The sequence below is a fragment of the Culex quinquefasciatus genome, chromosome 3, assembly GCF_015732765.1.
Source record: "Culex quinquefasciatus strain JHB chromosome 3, VPISU_Cqui_1.0_pri_paternal, whole genome shotgun sequence".
Taxonomy (NCBI): domain Eukaryota; kingdom Metazoa; phylum Arthropoda; class Insecta; order Diptera; family Culicidae; genus Culex; species Culex quinquefasciatus.
In genome coordinates, this window is record NC_051863.1 from 104,841,287 (window position 1) to 104,864,562 (window position 23,276).

Genomic DNA, 23,276 nt, shown 5'->3' on the forward strand with positions numbered 1-23,276 from the left:
CCTTCGTGGTCCTTCAAATTCATGAACAAAATTCACGATTACGGGAATTGATTTTGTTCTGTGTTCAGGCATGACTTGACAATAATTAACTTTATTGGAAAATATTAAATTGATCAAAATCGTGTTCTCACAATTTTTTGTTAAGGTTTTGAAAAAAAAATTAAAAAAGTTAAAAAAATTTATTCACTGCCAATAGAAATTTTACCGTTTTTTGAAAGACACCATCCACTAGTGACATAGCATAGCATAGCAAACTAGGTCTTCAAACAGACCCCCTTTGTCTTTAAAATGCTGCACGAAAACAAAATCAAAATGGCGCGTCGATTTTTGGGAAAAAAGCGCGACTACGAATAAACAAAAACGAGAGCACACAAACACGTTTTGTTTGGTTGACCATTCTATGCATTGTCTTGGAGTTTGGTTGAATTTGGTTGCTGGAGTCTCGAGTTATAATTACAAATGTTTACAGTCGTCGGGTTCGTACTTGTGACAAACGCATTCTGACCTGAATCCCCTTTGTCCTTTGTCGCACTTATACATCAATTTTCAGGGTGTGTCAAGATAGCGCGACAAGATTGAAACTTCTTTCGTATAAAAAGTGATTTACCATCATCAGGGGTCACACAAACCCCAGACCCAGACCCAATATCACCCCTGATGACGGTACGTATTTTTTTCGTTTTTATTGAATATCTCAGGATTGAAATCGAATTTTGGGGATCTGTGAAGGTCAAAATATGATGCATTGTATGCTCTTCAAAATGGCGTTCTTAGCTCAATTAGACCCAAAATGCACGTGCAACAAGTTAGCATGACAGCGACGAAATATTTGGAAAATGCATTTGGTATGCTAACAGACTAAATTTTATTAAAATGTGGTCGCAAAACTCGAATTTGAATTGAAAATTGCTCGTGATTTGATGATCTAAAGTCCCATTAAAAACTTTGGATAATAGAACTTCGGATATTCGAGACTAGACTGTATTAAATAAAAACATTATTTTGAACCAAGCCAACGCAACATATTAAATACTTACCATGATTTTCGAGTGACCCAATGAACAAAACTAAAAATTGAGCAGGGAATATTTCTCATTAATTTGCTTTGATTAATATAACGATTGCTTAATAATCTTGTTGACTTTTTTCATTCGTCATTTTCTTTATTGCAACTAGTAACATTACGATGGTTTTCCTTGTTATTTCTTGCCGTCTGATTCAATAAGATAATTTACAGTACAATTACTTTAATTAATTATCTCAATAGTATATAAAGTTAAATTTCCATTTACATACGCGTTTCACTTTGTATTTTGTTAATCAAATTCACTCAATTTACAGTGTTGTAATTTTCCTGCACTTTAACATACCACTTAACTCTTAGGTGAATTTCTCAATAAAAATAAATAGGATGGTTAAATAATTAACTAATGTAAATTTTATACAACTATACATTGGTTGTTGTTAGAGGTTTCACTCGGCCCGTCTGTCTTTAACTTGGCCCAGATTCTTCAAGAGTCTTTGCAGTACAGTGTACATCTTGAAGGATTGCTAGATTATACAAATTGCTCCTTTCACTGCTGTTGATGTTTTTTAGTTTGCTTGCTTTGTTTCACTGCCTGCCTAAGGCAATTGGTCGCATTTTTGTTGGTTTTTGGGTCAAGAAGACAACGAACGCTACTATTTCCGTTTTGTTTTTTTGAACTAGTGAAATGGCTTTTGTGAGTTCCCATGATATGTTCTCTTTTCTACAACGATTCAAATTGCAGGAAAATAAATAGCAACATGTCCCAAACTACCACAGTAGGATGTAGAACTAAGGGAAATACGGTTAGAAACAAGATTGACTAAAGGGAAAAAAGGAACGTTTCTCTCGAAAAATACGTTCAATAAAAGAACGACAAACGATTAAATGAAATAAACCTCTATTCCGTTTGTTTCACCATCTTATCATTTAATATTTAATACATTTTAATATCACATACACTATTTTTTGTTATCTATATAATTCCTTATGTACATCGCATTTACTTAAATTTGTTCGATTATTGTGTTAATTTATACAAACATTTCATTACAATTTACAAAAAAAGAACAGTTCCTTTTCTCAATAAAAGACTCAATAAATGATAGATTGCTAAACTCAGAGAATCCAGCCTTTGATTTTCTTTGGACACGCCGAGTCTAACCTGGGGGGGTTTTAATTCACTAAAACGCGTTTTACCAGTGTGTGACTTCTGTTGAATCCCCGATTAATGACTAATTCGTTGCACTTTGCTATTTTCATGTCACACTCACACCAACTTGCCATTAAGCAGGAGAAAAAGAGAACACTTTTTGCGCCGTCTTTGACCGACCGACACTTTTTTGCGGGCTCAATTTGCCGACGGCTTTTTTGTTTTCCACCGTTCGTGGCGATCGCAGAAGGCGCGCGTATTGGAGTGAGAATGAAGTTTTCCGGAATTCAATTCAAGAATTATTATTGTATTATTGATTGTTTTTGTTCATGCCCTAGCCGGAGTCAGTTTGCTTGTTTTTTGTTCCATGTTGTAGCTGTTTTTTCCCAGGTTGATTAATTACCGCTTTTTGGAGCACTCAATGGGCCGTTTCTGTTTTTTTTCTGGATGAAATGTTTCTTTTTTGCAGCATTACTTTCTGACTTTTGAGACTGCTAATGATCTGAATGAGGCAAAAATAGCGAAAAAATACACGATTTTTGTCGGTCCTGACAGTTGAGAATGGGAAAACTCATAATCACATTCATCATTATTGTCTGATTGTTTTTCATTTTCTTGTTATTCATCAATATTAAAAACCTATAAAATCTACAGTCTAAATTTTGCAATAGTTACAAAATGACTTACTTTATTTCCAATTGTCATGGTTTGGAGCTGTTTGCCACGGATATTAGCTTTTCGGCAGCGGGTGAGGATGGAGTGAGGTTTTCGGGACCCGAGGATGTACTTGAGGCAGGAGATGCGCCGGGTTGTGGCGCCACGTGGGGATTACCGGAGGTGGTTAGGCTCAGCGGTGCGAACGGGGGTCCACTCCCGGATGCTTTCGATATCAGTGGGTTGATACCAACGGGGATGCCATTATGAGCTAGGGTTGCTCCGAACGTCCGCTGGTAGGATTCCAGCAAGGACACTTCCGGAGATCCAGGCGTAAGATGGGGCCCATACAGGTTGCGGTAGAACTCGGGCCTCATGTAGGGGTGGTGGTGCAACGGATTAAGACCTCGGCCGGCAAGCGGGGCGATGATCTTACCAGGTGACGGGTATCCCGTCGAGTGTGAAGAGTCGGAATCTTTGTTCTCTTTGCTGGCCATATCCGCCAGTGACCATATTCGTGGCTTGCTGGGATTTGTACTTCCGCTAGGGGTATGACTCACGTCCGGGTGTGCTCCTATCGTGGATCGTAAATGAACCGGGAAATGCGAAGGGTGCAGCAGAGGGTGCCCTGGCATCGGCCTGTCGTAGATGTCGGGGGAGTTGGGTCCGCTTCCATTCCGGGATCCATTCCAGTCACTGTGACCCGGTCGGTCCAACATATCCAACCGGGATGGCCGGTCGCCGTCTTCACTCGAACCCGTGCCGGAATCTTTGGAATCTGTAATGTAATTAAAACAAGAATAATTAGCTCCGATTAGATCGTGTGCACAAGCTTGGACCCAAAGGGAGCCGCGCCCCTCTCCGTTGGACGTCGAAACCTACCTAGAATCTCCTTGTCGTCCTTCAAGCTCTTGTTATCGTCGTCGTCATCATCGAGGTTGACATCGTCGTCCTCCACCCGGTTGCGTGGCTCCCAGGTCATTTTGTTTTCCTTCTTGAGCCGCCGGCGTGCGTTCGCGAACCACGTGGACACTTGCGTGAGAGTCATTTTAGTGATTATCGCCAGCATAATCTTTTCGCCTTTGGTGGGGTACGGATTCTTTTGTGCTCGTTCAGCCACGCTTTTAGCGTGCTCGTGGTCTCGCGGGTGGCGTTTTTCCGTCGCGCTCCGTTCAGATCCATTCCGTAGCTGCACATGGGCGTGCGTCAATGCGGACACAAAAAAGAGATAGAGAGAGAGAAATGGCGGAGGAAAATGATTAATTTTCAGTCTAGAACCGCTAATTGCGCAATATTGTGTGAGGTAAACGATTCGGGGAGAAATCCGCAAGGATGAAAAAGGAGAGAATGGGAGAGGTTGGAGCAAAAACCTAGAGGTGGGAACGACCGTCCGGTATGAAAATTCATATTCTATTCCGTGGTCGAGCTGGTTTCCGGGAGAATGAAAAACTTTCTATAATTTCCAGCAGCCGCTACCAGCAGTATTTTGGTCATTCTGCGGTAGTTCGCCATTATGGCAAACCGTAATATCGTGGTTTTGTTTGTTCGTTCGGGTTTTTCGAGTCCTTTTAGAGAGTCACCGGCCAGAGGACCGCCAATGTGTTAAACACAGGAACATTATTGGCCTTAGGCCTCGCCTGCTGATGGTGATTTTTGGAGCTGGCAGTGTGTTCAACATGCGATAATAGATCACAAATGGCGGAGAGGTTGCCCGAGGATAGCAATCTAGTAAGCCATGAACGGGTGTTCACCTTTAATCTACAATTGGCGCTACATCCTCGTTGCGTTGCCTGCTACGATCCGGTTCTCGATAACCACCGCACCATGTGACCTGCGGGGTGGAGTCAACTGTGGAGCTTGGTGTAACGCTTTAGGCGCCATTCTGTTTTGGTCGTGATATGGTTCGGATAACAACCGGGTGGGAGAGAGAGAGGGAGCAGAAACAACCAACCGAAATAACAACATGTTACCTTCGGGCGTAACAAGCTTGTTTCCTGTTCGTATGTACTCAAGTAATCGCAAAAGTTTTCTCAATTTTCGTCTCTACCCGCGTGGCGCAGACAGTGTGAGATGAAGAAAAATCACACATTTCCATGAAGGCGAGCAAGACCATGGCTGGTGGCCAAAGAGCCCTTTTGAATTGGCAGTGCTTTTCTTTTATTTCATCCCGAAAAAAAAATCAAGAAACGATCATCCCGTTCCCGGGACGACCAAGATTCGTGTCGGAATGGAGCCGCCACTGCTGGTTGTTGCACAACTGACGCCATGTTTTATGTTCCTCTTTTCCGGCTGTTATCAACTCTTTTTATGTGTGTGGATGAAACCAAACGCCCCGAAGCTCGGTACAGAATATAGTGTGAAAGAAAATGGTGAAAAAACCGCATACTCGATTTGATTCTCAATTGAATAAACATTAAAGCAATTATCAAGCCAGGCATGAATTGGTCTGGGTATGGTGACTGGACGACCACAGGAACCTCAAGTAAAACGACCGTCGGATATCCAACAGAAGGGGCCAACATCGCCTCGAACGGCGAAGCCAGATGAATGATGTATGAAAAATCATTAAAAGTGGTTTTCTCGAGAGTGCTGCCGTTGCTGCTCATCGGAGAACAATAAGACAGCCGGGAACGCTCGAGGTTCTCCATTTTGGATTTGGGAACGATTCGAGACGGAACAATCGGTCTGATTCAGGTGCCGGGAGCTGGGAGGGTCCTAATCGCAGACGCGCCCATGTCGCAGACAGTTCATCCCACTGTATTTGCGGCGTCGCTCGTCGGGGTCCGAATAAGGGATAGAGATCTCATACAAAAGGAAACATAAGAGGCGCGTTAAAGTTATAATTTAAAGTGCTGTTTCTCCACCCAAACACAATCATCGCGTCTCTTCGCACTTTCAGCTCAATAATCAAGCGCTTACCAGAAGCATGCTGTCCGCCTTCTGAATTCATAATCTGAGGCGTTTGTTCTTGTCGTAGTCGACCTTCCTTGGGGTTCGTTCTTGGGCAACATGTGAACGAGCAGCAAACAAGTGGAGGCAAAAAAGTGAACCATTTTTTTCATAAATTTATAATGAATGGTAATTATAGCACATAATCGCCTATCGCCACTGAAGCGAGCAGACCCCTTCGCTTGGTGGGTGTCGTGCAGGGAAGACAGGTCTGAAATCCTCCCGACGACGACTTGAGAGTTGGGAAAACAACCGAGTAAGCATCCGAGAGGCAGTTTATGTGTTTAAAATTTAAAACCATGACGAACAGGCGAGACCGACCGGTGATGATGGTCTTGCAAATGAAGCGAAAAAGTGAGGCAATTTGAATGCATTGCTGTGTGGTGAATGCCTTCTTCTTGCAGCAGAATGAGCAAGGCTCTCGTGCTCGACGGTTGGTAATGAGTTGGACTAGGAAGTGGGCATGCGGTTCTGAAAAATGGAGGTCCTCAAGCTGGGAAGCGTTCTTTGAGTAAATTTCCCAGTTCCTGAGAAGAACACCCTTCAGTGACTGAATTTACCTTACTTTTTTTTATTTGTAATTTGTAATTTATTGAAAACGATAGCCTGTTAGTATAATACTTTGTATCAGGTTTAGAGAGGACGTTGTGATGATTACTTTAGATCCTAAATATACGAAATAATTTAACACCTAGATCTAATTTTGTAAATGACCTCTCAAAGCACATTTGAATGTTGATAAAGTTGGTTTGACCTTACTTTCCCGAGGAGTGCAGGTAAAATTCACCTCTCCAATTAGGTGAATCGAATCCAGTAGAAACACAATCACGATCACTCCTAGTAACTACAGTGTTACAATTTTTGTTTGTACTGTGAATCTTTAAAATAACCATCTGTATCGACTCTCCATAAAAGTAGTTTATGCAACAATTTGCAAAAAGAGGATTTTTTCAGCACGAGCCGTACCAACGAGGTTCAACGAGTTGGATAAATACGAAGAGTGCTGAAAAAATCAAGTTTTGCAATTCCAAAAAACACACTCTGAGTGAAATTTTATGTCAAATTTTCATGTTTTTTGCCAATAAATCGTTTAAATCAAAAAAATGTTGAAAAGTGTTACTTTTCGAAACAAGTGCTGAAAAGTTCAAATTTTCAGAACCCATTTGAGTGCTGAAAAATAGTACTTTTCAGCATTTATTTTGAAAAGTAATGCTATTCGATTCTGTTATTTTTGGTACAGAAAAGTAGGCTATTTCGTCGTTCAAGGATGACAGGAAAAGTAAGTAGTTTCACGACGGAATTGCAAAAAATAAATTTCTGAAACCCTACTAGACCATCAAAAGTGCTAACTTTACCGACCATTACTATGGTTTCAAAAGAATTGCAAGATTTTGATCTGAATAGGCTATGTTGTGCAAATTTGAAGCCGTAACGTTAAATGAATGTTGAAAAGTATCGTGCTCACGCTCACGCGCTCACGTATTATGGGTGTGTTCTGCCCTTTATTGCTGGCTTTGGATTAAATTGGTGACCCTATTAGTAATCAATTAAACTCTTGAAAGTAATTTCACTCAAGTTTTCGTTAAAGGGAAAGTACTCCCATAGCATGTTTAATTCTAGAGAAACCCTTACTCCATTGTACAGCCATTATGCTCAGACGCTATCGGTCATAAAACGCACCAGCAAATGTTGAATAGACACAACACTGTACGCCGCCACCTAGTTCCACTTTACAGTCTGCTCCGAAAAACGGGTGCTAGCCGGCCGGGTCCACTGACTGTTAGAAACACGTTGTCTAAAGGGGTAATTAAACGCAGAACAATACCTAATAACCAGCAAGTAATTTAGTGACCATGATGATCAAATTATCATACTTTTATCTTTGAGTTTTATGTTCCCGCGAGACTTCGTAGCCGTCGTTGTCGGTTCTTCGTTCGAGTTCCCTTCTTTGCCGCGCGCAGCTTATTTACATAACCAATAAAAAGTTAAAAGGAGCTAAGTGCAACGGAGAAAGGGTTGAGGGGACGAGAAAGGTGGCGGTTTCCGCTGGCTCTTCAATCGAACCTGGGAGCGTTGAGACTATCAGACCTTGATACCAATGTAAACTGGGATTCAATCTGATTTCTAGGAAAGTCACGCACCCGCGCTGGTGAATTGTTATTCCTCGGTGTATAACCTAAATCGGAATGCAACCCAGAGTCAGAGCGAGGGGCGACCTCGGAGACAAACGTTCCGCCACGGCCACGCCGGAAGACCCCTTTTGGATAAACCTTTTATGATTTGTTTAATACAGAGCATTCCGGCGGCGGCGGTGCACTGACATCTGATTAGTACGCCGCACGATCATGCGCAATGCGCTGCATTCCTCCCGAGGTGTTACGACTTTGTTTTGGCCACGCCACGGTATTGCAGCGCCCAAATACGGACCGCCGTGCGTCGTAATGTATCACTAATAATTCAGAGTTGATTAACAATTAGCAATACCGATGAAGAACAAGACATCGCAAAACACACACTCGGTAGGCCATGTGTCACATTCGATCACGCCTGCTGCGATCCGAGCTGCAAAAAAAAAATCCGCAGCAGACGAGTTGGTTGGTTCGGCCGAGGAACAAGCGGAAAATAAGCACATAATTCGAACGTGAATACAAATAAGGCACACCGCGCACGTAGAAGCATATGCTGCTAGTAGTCGAACAAATCATAAATCAAACCCGGGGGATTGGAATCGAGTCCCCCGAAAAAGGACCCAAAACATGGTTGTGGTTCCATTGAGGAACAGGTGTGTGACACTTTCTGCACCTAATGCAGTCAAATTAAAAAAAAACCTGGATTCAAGACTGCAACAAATCAGTCTCTTCATTGTTGTAATAAACGTATATTGCATGCATTGGGACATTTTTGCGATTATGGCACGATCTGGTTGCAACATATCAGTTTTACATGGGACAACTATGCATTTATGGGCAGTTCAATAGCTTTTCAAGGGCATCCAAATGAATGAAAAGTTCTAATACTTGCAGGGTGGATAGAGTAAAGAGTCACACGACATAAAAAAAACACATTAAAACAATAAATTATGGAGCGTGACAGGAAGATGACCATTTATTATGTTTCAATAAAAATATTTTGGGCTCAGAGAAACTTACGCGCAAGTTGGTTTTTATGACGTGCGTCGTCAACACTTGCTTATGGCCAGTGGACGTTTGTGAGTAATTAGGTTGTAATAGCTCAATTCTCGAGAAAGAGTTTTGCAATGCGTAAAATGATGACCAACTGTGAAGTGAGCATCGGGTTGCTCCTAGCGGTGCGATCTAGTTGGTCAGTGCGCTAAGATCTTGGTAGCATTGTGGCATACAAGATCAGCAATCAAACAGTCACGGTTCAATTCCCAGAAATGGGCTGATTTTGTTGTATTGTATGTTTTTTTTTGTAATCATCAATCAAAACGTTGTGCGATGTCAAATTGCTGACAAAGTTTGAAATTTTAGTTAGACTAATCATTGAAATTCGAACACTACTCGTTTTCAATCACCCAAGTCACGATAGTGACGATTAGACTCCGATCACATATTGGAAAACAAGCAAATAAAACATTCCATTCATAGTTCGTCCGTGGCACTTCCTCTTCGTTTACAATAATCGTCACTCAGCACAAACTAAATCGATCGTGCCGTCGTCGTAAGCTCGCCGTATTTTGTCTGTCGTCGCCAAGCTCGGCAGGTTTGGATTTCCAATTTGCTCGCCCGGGCAAAAGAATTGCTACTCTTGGCAAACAGTTGAAGTCTAGTCCCGCGCACAATTTGCATTAGTCAGTGCGTGTAGTTGAGCGCAATTTACACGTTCTTTAACGCGACGACGACGACGACACTGGCGTGTCTTTTTCGTATATGGACTTGGTTTTTGCCGGCAGGTATCTATTGCTTAAATTGGAGAAACGTGACAGACCATCCAACAGCGCGGAGCAGCCGTGCTCAAGGAGGGAACTCGCGCACTGTCGTCTGCGTAGGTGAAAGACTATAGCAGCTTTGCGGTCAGCGGCTCATCCATGACCGGCTTCCTGTTGATGTTGGCCAGCACAGTGTGCGTCTTTTGACAAATAAGTAGGATTCGCTAAATTAATACATATTTACCAATAAACACTACAAATTAATAGTTTTGTTCATGCCGCTGGACGGTTGGACGTCGAGCTTGGATGGTATAATGAACAAGTCAATTTTATTGGATGTGAGCTCGGTCGTGTATTCAGGACAAGTCCATTCAGGGTCACTTTTGTGCTCCTTTTTGAGCGGTGTCAATTACAAAGTAGTTGGGTTTGGCTGTTGAGAAGTTAGTCTGATTCATGTTTTTTCTAACCCTGTTTTGTAATGTATTTTGACGATACTTAAATCAAAAGGTTAGCGGGTATCGTCATATCCATATTTGGAAATTCAATTGTCTAGATATCGTATAAACTCAAATTAAACAAATTTTATAGTGAAAATATTAGCAAATCTTTCGACAACTTTTAATAAGCGATACACTCTGAAATCATAAATGAAAAATAATCTGTCAATCGCCACGATACCATCTTGATGATTTATCTAAATTTGATTTTCTCAACGTCTGCGCTCCATCAGCGACAGACAGCGAGCATACATATCGGGCCTGACAGATGGAGATTTCGTCCGAATCCGTCCATGCGCGTTCGTCAACTTCCGAAAGAACATCACTCAGGGTTGAATCCAGGCGTGTCACCATTAGAAAAGGAGCGGTAATAATTTGACCTCCGGTAGGATTCACATAGAGCACTGCTGGTTGAAAAGTGTATTCATTTACTCGGTCTGTCGAATCCGTTCAATCGTGAATCTGTCATCGCGATTGTGTCACCACCATCGCGCGCGTCCGACCAACCGACCTGGACGTCACGGAGTCCCCAGAAATATGGCCACGCCGCCCGCTTTGTTGTCGGTTCGCGGCTTAGACTTCTAAACAGCAGTGTGATAAATGATGGTTGATAGAAATCGAACAGTAAATTTCAAACATGACAAATTTTCTGTATTTTGATTGACTTTTGATTGAAAAGAATTGCGAGTCGCGACCGCCGTCGTTCGTTCTAGTTCTCGCGGTGAAAGGGGCCACTTCCGGTCGCCGGGATTGCGAGCGCGAAAAGAGAAATTAATTTAGAGACAGAATGTGTACCGACGCGCTTACGAGACAGGACAAGTAGCGAGCGGTGATGGATTGTTTCGGAGTTCGAAAAAACCAAACCTGAATCTGTCGGTGCGGTGATACGAAACGGTCGTAATGAAACATCAACCAGAGAGCAGCAACGTTTAAATTATTCAGCAAACACAGCAAAGACATTATTCGCCGTTCGCGAAAAACGTTGTCGGCGACCACTTTTCGTCATGTCAACGTGGATTGTGGAAAATGAGCACTTTTGCTGGTACGCTGTAATTGCCGTGTAATGTAACTTGACTACATTGTTGTAATGAAGGAACAGATCGGGGACCTGATTGTAGACAGGGAATGTTTATATCAGAGCAGCGGGGAATAAAAGGATTACCGAGCGCGTTTAAAAATTTACGATAATGGATGGTGGAAGTGACGGTAGATCATATTCGGCATGACATGGATTGTAAATTAACGGCAAATTATATTAGAGTTAATCCATGCCGTGTTTCTATGATTGGGCACAACAAGCAAGCAGCGTCCATCACTACTACATTCGACGATTATCTTTGATCCATTTCGTTCCCTAAGTGGAGGCCAAACCTTTGTTGGCCGGTGACATGTCAAGAATTAATTAGTTTAAAACTTTCTGAAGTGCAGGTGTGAAATATATAATGACTTCACGGAACACTTCCTTTTTGCTCCGTGTGACACCCGCTTGGCACCCACCTTGGTGCCTTCTTGATCCCGAACTTTAAGGAGTGCACCGAGATCAAACGGGCGCGATAAATTTACGTTTTGGAGTCCGGAATAAAAGCAACATCGTACACAAACTCCAGCCAGGCACACACATGGAAAGATTGATTTATTTACCTTTCCGCATCGCAGAAACACGTCGTCGTCGTCATCGTTTTAGAATGAGAAAGAGTGAGGAGAAGGCAGGGTGGGTATCGCACGCTTCCGATGAGACCTGCCCTGCGACGACGACTACGACACCAAGGCAGTGATCATTAGCCCTCGCTTTGGTAGAGAGCTGGTTGATTTATCAGCAGTCGCGCCAACGGAACCACTGAACTGAAAACACGACCGCGATGGACTCATTTGGAGAGAGAAACCATTCCGTCGTGGATCAATAAGACACTGCTGGTGCGCGACACTTGGCACTGTCTTCATTTCACGCCCTTATCGGAAGTGTTGGCTGACAGGTTCATGAAAAATTGAAAGGTGCTACCCTGCCTTCCCTTCAATCCCTCATCGTAGGTGCGAGGGGGTGCGGTAGCAATAGAAGAGTTTGACGCGATCCTATCGGGAACCCATCATAGACCGGCAGGCAGTCTCAGCAGGCGATGACGCGGTAACCTGACGCGACACCACACCACACACCAGGTGCCCGCGCGCTAAAGACCCGTCATCAAAGTCAAACAGAGCCGAAATCAATATAGAAATTTATTATTTCTCTCGCATGCCTTCTTCGGGGAACCTGCGCGGCACCTGGATGCAGTGACGACGACGAGCGTAGAATCAAAGCAAGAAAGCGAACGATAAAGATCTCTCGGATTTTTAATATGTTTTGATAGCTTTTGAAACATGCATATTTGTTTCGCAGTGACGACTTTGGCGGCGGTGGCAGTAGCGGATCGTGAGTCGTGATTTCTGGTTGGTCCTCCCCTTCTCCTCTCTTTGAATGCGTGGCATGTCGGAATTAAATCTTAACGACTCACCGGTGACAATGGGTTGTCATCGCGCAGAGACGTGCAAATGAGTTCGCCTGCGTGACTATCGGATAGTGGCTCCAGTGGGAAATACTAAGCACAATAATCACGAGGAATTCGAGTGATCGCTCTGATCAGGGATGGGAATCACCCATTTCGTTTTTAATTCACCCAGGCTGAGCATCATTAACTGATTTCCTTCTTCAACAAAGGACGAACAAGGAGACAGTCAAAGCATACCAAATATTTACACAATTTGGCATCATGTTTTAGAATAATGTTCATATTTTGCATCTTCAAGATCATTCATACTCAAATATTGAGTTATTCCCATGCCTGACATGATTGCTGAAAAAATGAGCAAAGCAAAGAAGCATTGCAACTTAGTGTTTACCGATTGTATTTGTTTGACTTAAAGTAGCGGACATTACCTGGAAATGACACTGGAATGAATATTAAATGGAATATTAACTCCATCAATAATTCAACGGCAACCAAAAGCGCGAAACACAATCGAAGCACTCAACTTTGGCCCGTACCAACAACTGTCCATCGTCGTCGTCGATGTTGTCAACCACGAAAAGTAAGTATGAATAAGCGGCCAAATTTAATAATGCATTAGCTGTATAATTAAGACACTTTTAATGTGTATACCCGCCGCGCGTTGCTTCCCTCCCCCCATTGCTGGCACACGAGTGAAAAGACACATGCATTTGCGCTGTCAAACCGTTTTCGTACAAGGCAAAGAACAAAACGGCGTGTGTGTGTAAGCGCGCGAACAAAAACTAACATTTCCTGTCATTGGGAATCGCACTCTGACTCCGACAAACAGTTGCACAACCGCGAGCGCGCGAATTAGCATACAACAAAATCTAACCATCCAAGCAGGCTGTTCGGCTTCGCTGCCTCAAAGTGCGTAGAAATACCTTGATTGCGACGAGTCGGTAAATCACTCATCGCCTGATTGGGCCCGCGCGACCGTCCCCGTAGACCCGATCCCGACGAGAAGAATCATCACTCAAGTAGGCGAAATGGTAAATATTTTGTTTTTACAAGTGTTTTTCCCTCTCTTGAGACACCGCGGCGTAGTTCTAAGCGCGCACGCTACCGTGTCAATTGAGAAATCAATCATTGGGTTATCAATTGAATGGGCGACGGAAGCCGTGTAATGGAGCGGAGCTCGCGGAGAAATGAGTCACGGGAAAGCAGTGCGAGCAGATCAAACGGTGTCAACTGAAAACTGTTTGACGTACGTGGCAAGCATACTCCAAATAGTGTGTGCAACCACCACTGCGCTGGGAATGACCTAGTAACAGCGCGTTGGAGGCAAATGTTCCAGCGATGTAGCGGAAAAACTTCACAGAAGTGTCATAAATTTGTCAACGGCTTGTTCCGCGCGGCGCGAGATCACAGGCCGCCTCCAAAGTCTAAACATTTCGGTTTGGCGACCGATCACCGCAAATGACACATATTCGGAGTAGGGTCATTTAAAAATTAGACGGACGGACAACTCCATTTCAGAAGGCAAAACTATAACGTTAAAGCCTTGAGAACTTACAATGAAGTCGGAATTAACATTTTGACGACCTAGGATCGAATTAGGAGTCTTCTAATGATCAACATATTTTTTTTTGGAACCTGGAGTTGGGATCGTAATTTATAAATCCAGAAAAGTCGAGTTGACACCGAAGTCAGAGTCAACAATAATAGGAAAAAGAGTAGGAATCGGATATTTAAATCGGTAATTTTTATTGAACTGTTGACAGGCTGTTTGGTCAATAATGTTGACACCTTTTGCAAGGAATTGGAATCAGAAGCGGGAGTCAGAAAATGTTATCAAACCGGAGTCGACAAATATCAGCAACCGAAAAAGGAGTCTCCTGTTGACATCTCATATTTATAACCCCGAAACCCTTCGGCACATTTGACATAACCTCTACTCGGTGCTTATCCCGGAGCAAGGGCCCAAACATCTTCATAAATTTGTTGTAATTTTATAATGAGAAATCGTTTCATGTCTCTCTCACTCGCGAACGCTAATGAAAAGTCGACGACGCGGGAGGAAATTAATTAATCACAGTACATGAATCTGTGCGCAGGGAACATGTGTTCTCGGATATTCTGCTTTTTTGCCATTGTTGTTGTTGTCGCTATAAGGTTCAACTGTGGCCAACATAAAAAAGAAGGGAAAAAGAAAGAGGCCGCCGTTTGCTCCTTGAGGCGGTACAAGAACGTCGAAACTGTTAGCTGACGCTGGCGCTCGCGGGAAAATGATGAAAAACATAAAACACGGCGGAAATGATCCGAATTGTTCGAAGGGAGGAGGCAGGAAAACGGGTGCGGATTTGTTGGCGTGAAATATTGATAAATTTAATTAAAAACTTACGAGTTGAAGGGGTAACCGAAGGCTGCATCGTACGGGTGGTAGACGGAAGGGTAAGGCCATGGTGCACCACCTGCTGCTAAGTTTTCCTTCAGGTCGATTCCGGCAGCCTGTAAAGCGAGAAAATCAAGAAACAGTTTTAAATAAATGAAGATCAATAAAAAACGATTGCAAACAATTACGCGAAGAACGTGTTGCTTGAGCAATAAATCTTGCAGCCTATCAAAATACTACAAATTCGCAGTTTACGAGGTTAAGGATAAGAATGTTGTTTTTTGCTAAAAGTTATCAATTTTAATGATTAAAGTGGCATTTTGTATAACACAAACCTATTTGTAGACAACACAATTCCTTCGACCAAAATCAAGTCTGCCTTCTTTATCAACAAAGTCGTTATACGTATTGCTGTTCTACATGCAGTGTATGCGGACCATTCCATAGATTAAACTGAGGTCAGGTCAGACACTCTGTGACTATCAGGTTTGCTCCCCGAAAAAAAACGGACACAGCTGCTTGGACCAGCTCGAATTTCAAATCTTCTTGGATGACCAAGGCGCCGCGTTTACACGGAATCTGACACGTAATTAATTTTGTGTTCATACAAATTACGAACATGTACTGACTGGCTCTCGGCTGAGCGGAGTCGCGTGCTATCACCGTTCAGCTGGTGTGGTGTGCTCAAGTACTGTTCACGCATGGTGATAATGGGCGATTTTGTTAGAAAAAAAAAAAACAGTTTAGCAACGTGGTAAAACATGGGTTATTAGGATTTCAATAGAAAAATAATGCAGACATTACGTTATTGTTGCATTGCCTTTGATTGTGAGTTGCGTTTGTATGTTGTGGTTAAAAGTAAGTCATACTGATTCTATAATCTAAAATATTTGAAATATCTGAAATCACGACGCATGTAGATCATTGCCAAATGATATCATAACTATTTTAGGCTGTAAACCTGATTAACAGTCTGGACCCGATGCCTGATTTTTCTGTCTCATTCTTATTGGAATTCCATATAAACTGTAACGGGAATCGCAGGCACCGGGTCCTGACTATTAAAAAACCAATTGCTATTTTTAAGGAAAAGTTAATGCGCTTAATAGAGGATATTTTAAAAAATATTCTTATCATACAACTTTGACAATTGAAAATTATCTACATTATCTTGTACAGTGCCAAAGGTGCAACCACAAAGCATAAACTTCCGCTGAGCTACATCGATTTGAAGTTCAGCAAAATCAGCTTTTTATCATCGCTTGTCTGCGGTTCATTCGTGTCTGTTTGTATTGACAAGCTGTGTTAAATTTGACGATCACCAGTACAGAAGCTTATCACACACACACACACACACACACACACACACACACAAACGGGCGCGCGCTTAAAAAGTGGATTATATTAGCAAGTCGATATGCTCCCATTCAAGCAGTTTTACAGCGTAAAAGTTCGACCATAAAAAAGAAGCTTCATTCATAAATTGAAAACAGTGGAATAAATAGGATGGCAAACATTAAAACACACTGCATAATACGCGTACGTGACTTTCGTCGTAAAACAGATTGAGGTGTGGAGCCTTTTGGCTAGAAATTGTGCACAAATAGTGGCCACTTTGAAGAATGAATATAGCTTCAATGGATCGGTTGTTTATAACTTCTACATTATACACCTAAATGAAAGAGCTCTGAGTTCCATGTGACAACCGCATAACATTGATTGACAGCTTTCGGGTTTTTTCCAGGTAAACGTAGTGTACAACATGTTTCCGTTCTTCCTCCTTGTTGTCCGAGTAAAATGTTAACGATACGATTACCGATCAAAAGGTCTCGGCTTGATTCTCGCTACAATCAGTCTTTTAATTGTCTTTTAAGCTTTGTGATGCATATTACTATCTAATGGCCGTTGCTGTCAAAAGCACTGCCTATGTTGTCAGAGGACCCGGCTTTCCTTTGTTTGGGTGCAGAAATAGCTCATGTTTCGAAGAGCGCGCACACAGCACCCATCGCCCAAGTCGACCAAGCTACAGTATACTATACCTATAGGTTTAGTTTATGTTTACACCGATTTAAGCCGTGTTCGACAAACTTTATGATGTTAACGGATTTGCACGCTGGCTGCGCCGGGCCAGTAAACAAACAATCGCCACTCCAATCGCGCCAATCGCGTGCATTATCAACCCGTCCTGATCGACTCTGGGTGATGCTGGACCAGTAGACCTCACACGCGATTGTTTTGCAAATTAGCAAATGATTTAGATTGATTTGTTGGTTGCTGATGGTCATTAGAGCGCTGCGGCCCGGACGTGTGCTACCAAAACAAGTGTCAGCGCGTAGAATCCAAGCAAGCGAGCCCTACAGCAGAGCAACTGCAATGTTTTGATGTGAGCAGCGAACCCTTTCGAAGCCTACTGCTGGGGGATCGCTTCTGGGAAGTAATTACCGCGCGTCACCACAAACGCTCACGGAGGGCGCCTACAACTACCTCCTCACGCCTTCAAGTTTCTAAATAAAGCTGTTAAACGCTCTCCTGGTAAAAGCTATAAACAGGATGTAAAAATGGGCTATTATGTATAGACATTTGGACTTTGAGGAGCGAGAATTAGAAAAAAAAGATGCTAGCCATCATCTGTGCGAAGGAAATTTGGAGAAAATTTCCTCAAAATTAATAAATTATGCATGTGCGCATTTCACGGTCGCGCTCGTTGCCGTTGATGGTGACTTGGTTAAGATCCCGTGCAGCGTAATGTCATTAGGTGGGTTGTTAATGGTAAATACGGACATAAAGGTAATTTTTATTATTTTCCATCTCACGAGAGGGATTGACTGTTTGAGTGCAAACGTAATTGCTTCATTTTAAATAAAAAAAAATCGTTGAAGTATAAGCCATCAAGGTGTGTTATGCACATTTTTTTTAAATGGATATTTACAGAAAAGGACAATTTGAAAGCCATGTTTTATCTTAAGGCTTAATTTCATGGGGCATTTCTTCGGGCCTTGTTTGTCATCACCTGGCAGGAAGTACAGGTGCAGTTGCTCGGAAGCTTTTAAAATACATAGATGAAGATAAGAACTGTTGATAATCGTTCAAATTACGATGACAAATTGCTTAAGTAAGAATACAGTCGGTGACAATTTTTTAAATGCATTTTCGAATTTCACACGAAATGTAAATTTTTGAATAGGATACAATTGTAATCCAATTGACTTATCCGTTTATGAGGAAATCAGGGAATCTTCAAGTTATGGTAAGATATCATAAGGCCTTATAGAAAATCTTACAGCTATGATATAATTTGAAGGTCAGTTCCAGTGAATAAGGCAACCTCAAAACATATCATGCTGTCTTTAGGTCCACAAAAAAGTAAAATTTCTTCATTCATACCCCACCCAGTGCATTATTGCAGAGGGAAAAAGAACGAATGAACAAGAAACGTGAATGAATTTGTCTGAATCGTGTTCATTGATCAGTTTGTGCGAGCCTTCCAGCGGAGTGACCAGCACCCTGAGCTCCAACCGAAAAACGAGAAAAAGTAAACAAAACGTCAAACATTTATAGTAATCATGCATTTTATTAACAAGATATGAAATGATGATATTGTTCAGATTTCCTCGTAAGTCCCCTTCCCCTGGAGGTGACCGAATTTGAATCTCCAAGCTCGAAGGAGAGGATCCGTAAAAAAGATGACGATGAAGAAACTTTTGAACAATAACAATCGAATCGAATCATCTGGTCAGCCTGCTGCGAGCGGAGTGGAGTGGCCTGCTGGGATTCCTGCTCCTCTCCCCCAGATACTTCTGGCACAGAGTCCCGAGTGTGAATCGAATGCATTCGTGGTGCGTTATGAAGAATTAAAAGTGCTAACCCGAAGCAAGAAGAAAAAAAAACGTTCAAAAACACACACCACAGCAGAAATCATGTGAATGGCTTCGGCACTGGAACTGGGAATGACAAGCGAAACGATTTCCGTTAAGCTGAAAATTGTCAATTCGACAACAACAATAAACAATCGAACGGATTGAGTTTAAACATGAACTTACGGGCAGATATTCATAAATTTAAATCCGAGACAGGCCCCCACAAGCCCTGGTTGAGCGCGCGCGGAACACGGCGAGAAATGCGAGCCTTATTCAGCATAACTAATAAACAAATAAACATCATATTTTATTAAATTAAGACATTATTTATGCTAATAGATGATAATTTACTTTATTGATTCAATCACCGAATGATGATGGGATATTATATATGTGGCACGATTTTCAGCCTCGTGTAAGAAGAGGAAGAAACAAAACAGACTCGGCAATAGGAGAGAACACGCTGGAGAACACAAATTCATAAATTTTTATTATAATATTTTGATTCTTCTCCTCTGTGCGCAGCATTCCGGCTCTCGGATCGGCCGATCGTCGTCCGTAGGAGGTTCGACAAAATTTGGACAATAAAAATGAGACTCGCTCTGGCGATTGTGCTACCCGGACTACCCTAACCTCACCCATATAGTGGTAGCTAAATCGAGAGCTTAAGTTGATACTTGTTCATGTTCATTTCAGATTTTTTTGATGGTTTCCCCGATTAATCTGGACCCTCATCGGAATCAGCCGTGATAAAATTTCACCGACTCTTTCCGTATATGTGAGTGTGTGTCTATATCCAACAAAAAAATCTTCGACCACATGACTCCGACACCTTGCCGCACCGGTCCGGTTCGGCCCAGAACAAGTTGCTAGTCGAGAGAAAAGCCGACCAGGGGAAACGAAAACTATCATTTTTAATTTAAAATTCATGCTTCGTACCGTTGTCGTTCACGGCGAGGCGCGGCTTGGCACAAAGCTCAAAACGCCGGAAAAATTATCAGCAGCTTCTGTGTATGACATCCATGTATGAACATGTTTCGTACCGCGCTTTCGGGCGATCTTTTTTTTTTGTTTGGTGAATCCGGGCGATTTACCATGTTATCAAAGTAGTTAAAAAGCGAGAGTTTATAGGACCCGGACGCTCCGGCGGCTCCGTACCGTGCCCGGGATAAAAGTTTTCTGGTGCTTTTTACGCGCGCTACTGTTCTTAATGCCCGCTGGTAATGGTAATAGAGTGGTCTCTCTAGTGGTAGTGGAGGACGAGCCACAGTATGTGCGGTTAATCCCGAAACCGAAAGCGTGATGTGGTCAGTCCGATAGCGGGCGCAGTGTAGAGCACGGTGTTGAACCGCTGTAGACACAATGTTTTTTTTCTTTGTCCTTCGGCTGCCACCGAACAGAATAGAACTGGGGAAAGCATCCGTTTTGATTCATTTACTGTGTTTCCACAATGTTAACATCCCATGTGGTATGTTACATTTTTGATAACGCACATGTGACACACCCAGACACGCTCGCATAAGTTGGGATGAAAGCTAGGATTCGGACGGCATGAGATTTTTTTTAACGGTGCCCAGCAGATTTCGACTCACACAAACTCACTCTCATCATTCTAGGAATCAACGCAGGAAGAATTGTGAAAAATGAAACCCCAGAAAGACACTATTTCACCTGTTTCTCGCCGTTGAAGCGTGAATAGGTTTTTTGGAGCGCACGCTTGCCAAGGAAGGATTGAAACGGTGTTACGCGAACCGTACACTGTGCGCTATTACGCCCTGGAGAAACCCCGCTGAAGAGTATGATGGTGTATGTGGGTATGTGCACCCTGGATTAGCCTATTTACATACAAAGAGGAAGCGGTCACGTCGCAGTGAACGACTCAATTAAGCGGGAAAGTCGACATGCGACTGGGTCTCTACTTACGGCAGGATTTGCGTAAAACGGCGCCTGGTCGGCTCCTATCGCAGGAAAGTACGCAGCCATCGTTTCGGGACTGTACGGCGCACTGTACATCGACAGCGGGACACCACCGGGTCCGGTGGCGATTCCGGCGCTCGCTAGCCGCTGGTAGTTAATCAGATCGTACTGACACGAGCACACCGTTTGACCCGAGATGGGATCGGTGAAGATTGGCCGGCCAGTATCGCAGCATCGCCCACTACCACTGCCGGACGTTGGTGGACCTCCGGACGTCGCGGAACATGGCGAGGTACTGCGCGCTCCCGGCGGGACCGTCGTCGTTGTGACGGCCATCGGTACCGGTGCTGCAGGGGGAGAGGATGGCGCTGACGGGGCTGAAGGTGTTGTGCTCTGTAAAGGGGAGACGAGAAACAAAGTTGTTAAAGATAAAGTAATCATCATTAGTTAAAAAAAAATTTTGTGACCAGGATTTTAGAGCCGGAGTAGGAATTGGAGTAATTGGGGTTTGGAATAGAAATTTGAAACACCGAAAGTGGAATTGTTCCGAAATATCCAGGTCAAATTAAAAAAAATCTTAACATAATATCCAAGCATCATGATATTTACGTGATTCTTATGTGATTTACGACCGAACTAAAAAGTTGACAACGCAAACAAGGCATAAATCTTATCAATATTTATTTTTGTCATCAATCGCGAATCCCTAGATTGCAGTTATCACTAAAATCACGGCGTGCGTGTGTCAACGCGTAATCTGAAATACTCGGGAGCAATGTTCAGAACGATTCCGTTATCAACGCTCTATACTGGAAATTATTGTTGATAGTTCGTGGTCGTGTCGCAGATAAAAGTGAATAAATAAAATCGTGCTGTATTTTCCACCTTCGGAACTACTCACTGGAAACAGTATCTGTTTGGCCTCATTTAAGTACAACGCGGGTAACAACGGAACGTGATCGAACAAGCATTTGATACTGTACATTTACACACAAGCCTTGGTACAACGTTTTTTATCGGTTATTATCAAATATTTGCTAAACCATCAGCGGACCATGCAGCGATAGAAATCAGTACACGTCGCACATCAAACGCACGACCGCGCGACCATGATTTATCATTCCGGCCTGAGTGTTTTTAGACTATTCCGACAGCTATCTAATTTAAAGAGACAATCTACTGATAAAAGGATGGTCAGTATCACGGACCCGAAAAGTGGAAGCCGTAACGGTACCTTGTTACGGCTCAAGTGGTGCTGCTCCTCTTACAGCCTGTCACTTATTTGCCACCGCACTCACACACAATTCCTCCGAATTTGTTGACACAAGACCTACAATCACGTCAAACATCGTCGCGAGTGTAGTGTTACAAATTCCGCACAGCTCCTCCACGATCGATGCGGTTGGGCGCACAACTGATAACAAAATGATTGAGTTTGCGTTCGTTCGCAGAACCCGGCCGTTACAAAGAGGACACTTGGAGTGTAACATGGTGGGACAAACCGCTGAGCTTTTCAAAATAACTAGTACACGGTGAAAAAAAGAGTTCGCAAAATCGTGAACAAGCGTTCATTAAAATGAAAAGTTCAACAAAATAGTCTCTGATTTTCTGTTCGCAAGTCCTGGCAACACTGCCACCCATGTTGACTCAACAAAGCCTTGAATTAACTAATGTCACGACAAAAATAATTCTTCAAATTTATGTACACAACCTGGTGAACAAGCAAAAGTATATAAAAATTGGGCCCCCCTCTCCGGAAGAGCATCAAAACATTTTTAATCGGTCACTGTTCTGCTGGCGGTATTCGTCTAATGGAACAGCTCATTGTGTCTCTCATCAGGGAGCAGCAAGCAAAGCAGAGCTGGCAGTAGCGTAATCCGATTATGATATTATTTCATAGTATAAACAAAAAATTCAAATCTACACAACGTGTCAATGCCACGCACCATGCTTGGGACCAGGGTACAAACTATCTCCGTTCGTACCGGTTTGCTAGAGGACCCCGCGCGAGCGTTTAGCTTGACTTGTGTTTGTGTCCGCTGGGAAAAGCTCGATTGTTCTTTTGGAACTCCCTCTGATACACTTCCGCCAGGCACGAGTATCAGTCAGCCGATAGATCCGCGGACGTGTCCCGTTGCTGAAGTCACCACCAAATACAGCGAGCATTTGGTTTACATTGATAATTGCATGAAATGTGCAATCTACAGGGGCTGCATAAGCTGATTAGCATGTTTTGCTCGACAACGACATTTCGAAAACGGTACACGCGATAAGTTGGAATAGGGTGATCAAAAATGTTTCTCAACGTTCTTCTTGATTAGATTACTCATACGTGGATTAAACCTTCTTCTCCGTTCAGTGACGAACAAATCGTGCAAATACTAAAAGCGTTATTTGGGATCGTTTGAATCCCTTTAAACATCCAGCCGCCATGTTTAACCGCCATTATTTTCAGATATTTCAAACATAATGACGCTCG

The 23,276-nt window shown here is 42.9% G+C and overlaps 1 protein-coding gene across 1 annotated transcript; it reads right to left on the reverse strand.

Moving 5' to 3' along the window:
* Window positions 1-1,132: 1,132 nt before the first annotated feature.
* On the reverse strand, window positions 1,133-22,143 carry LOC6030933 (homeobox protein araucan). Its single transcript, XM_038263707.1, is given in 6 exon segments — window positions 1,133-3,609; window positions 3,714-3,935; window positions 3,938-4,020; window positions 15,033-15,139; window positions 20,804-21,190; window positions 22,032-22,143. Coding segments are annotated over 5 exon segments (1,473 nt in total). The 5' UTR covers window positions 21,134-21,190; window positions 22,032-22,143; the 3' UTR covers window positions 1,133-2,878.
* Window positions 22,144-23,276: the final 1,133 nt, after the last annotated feature.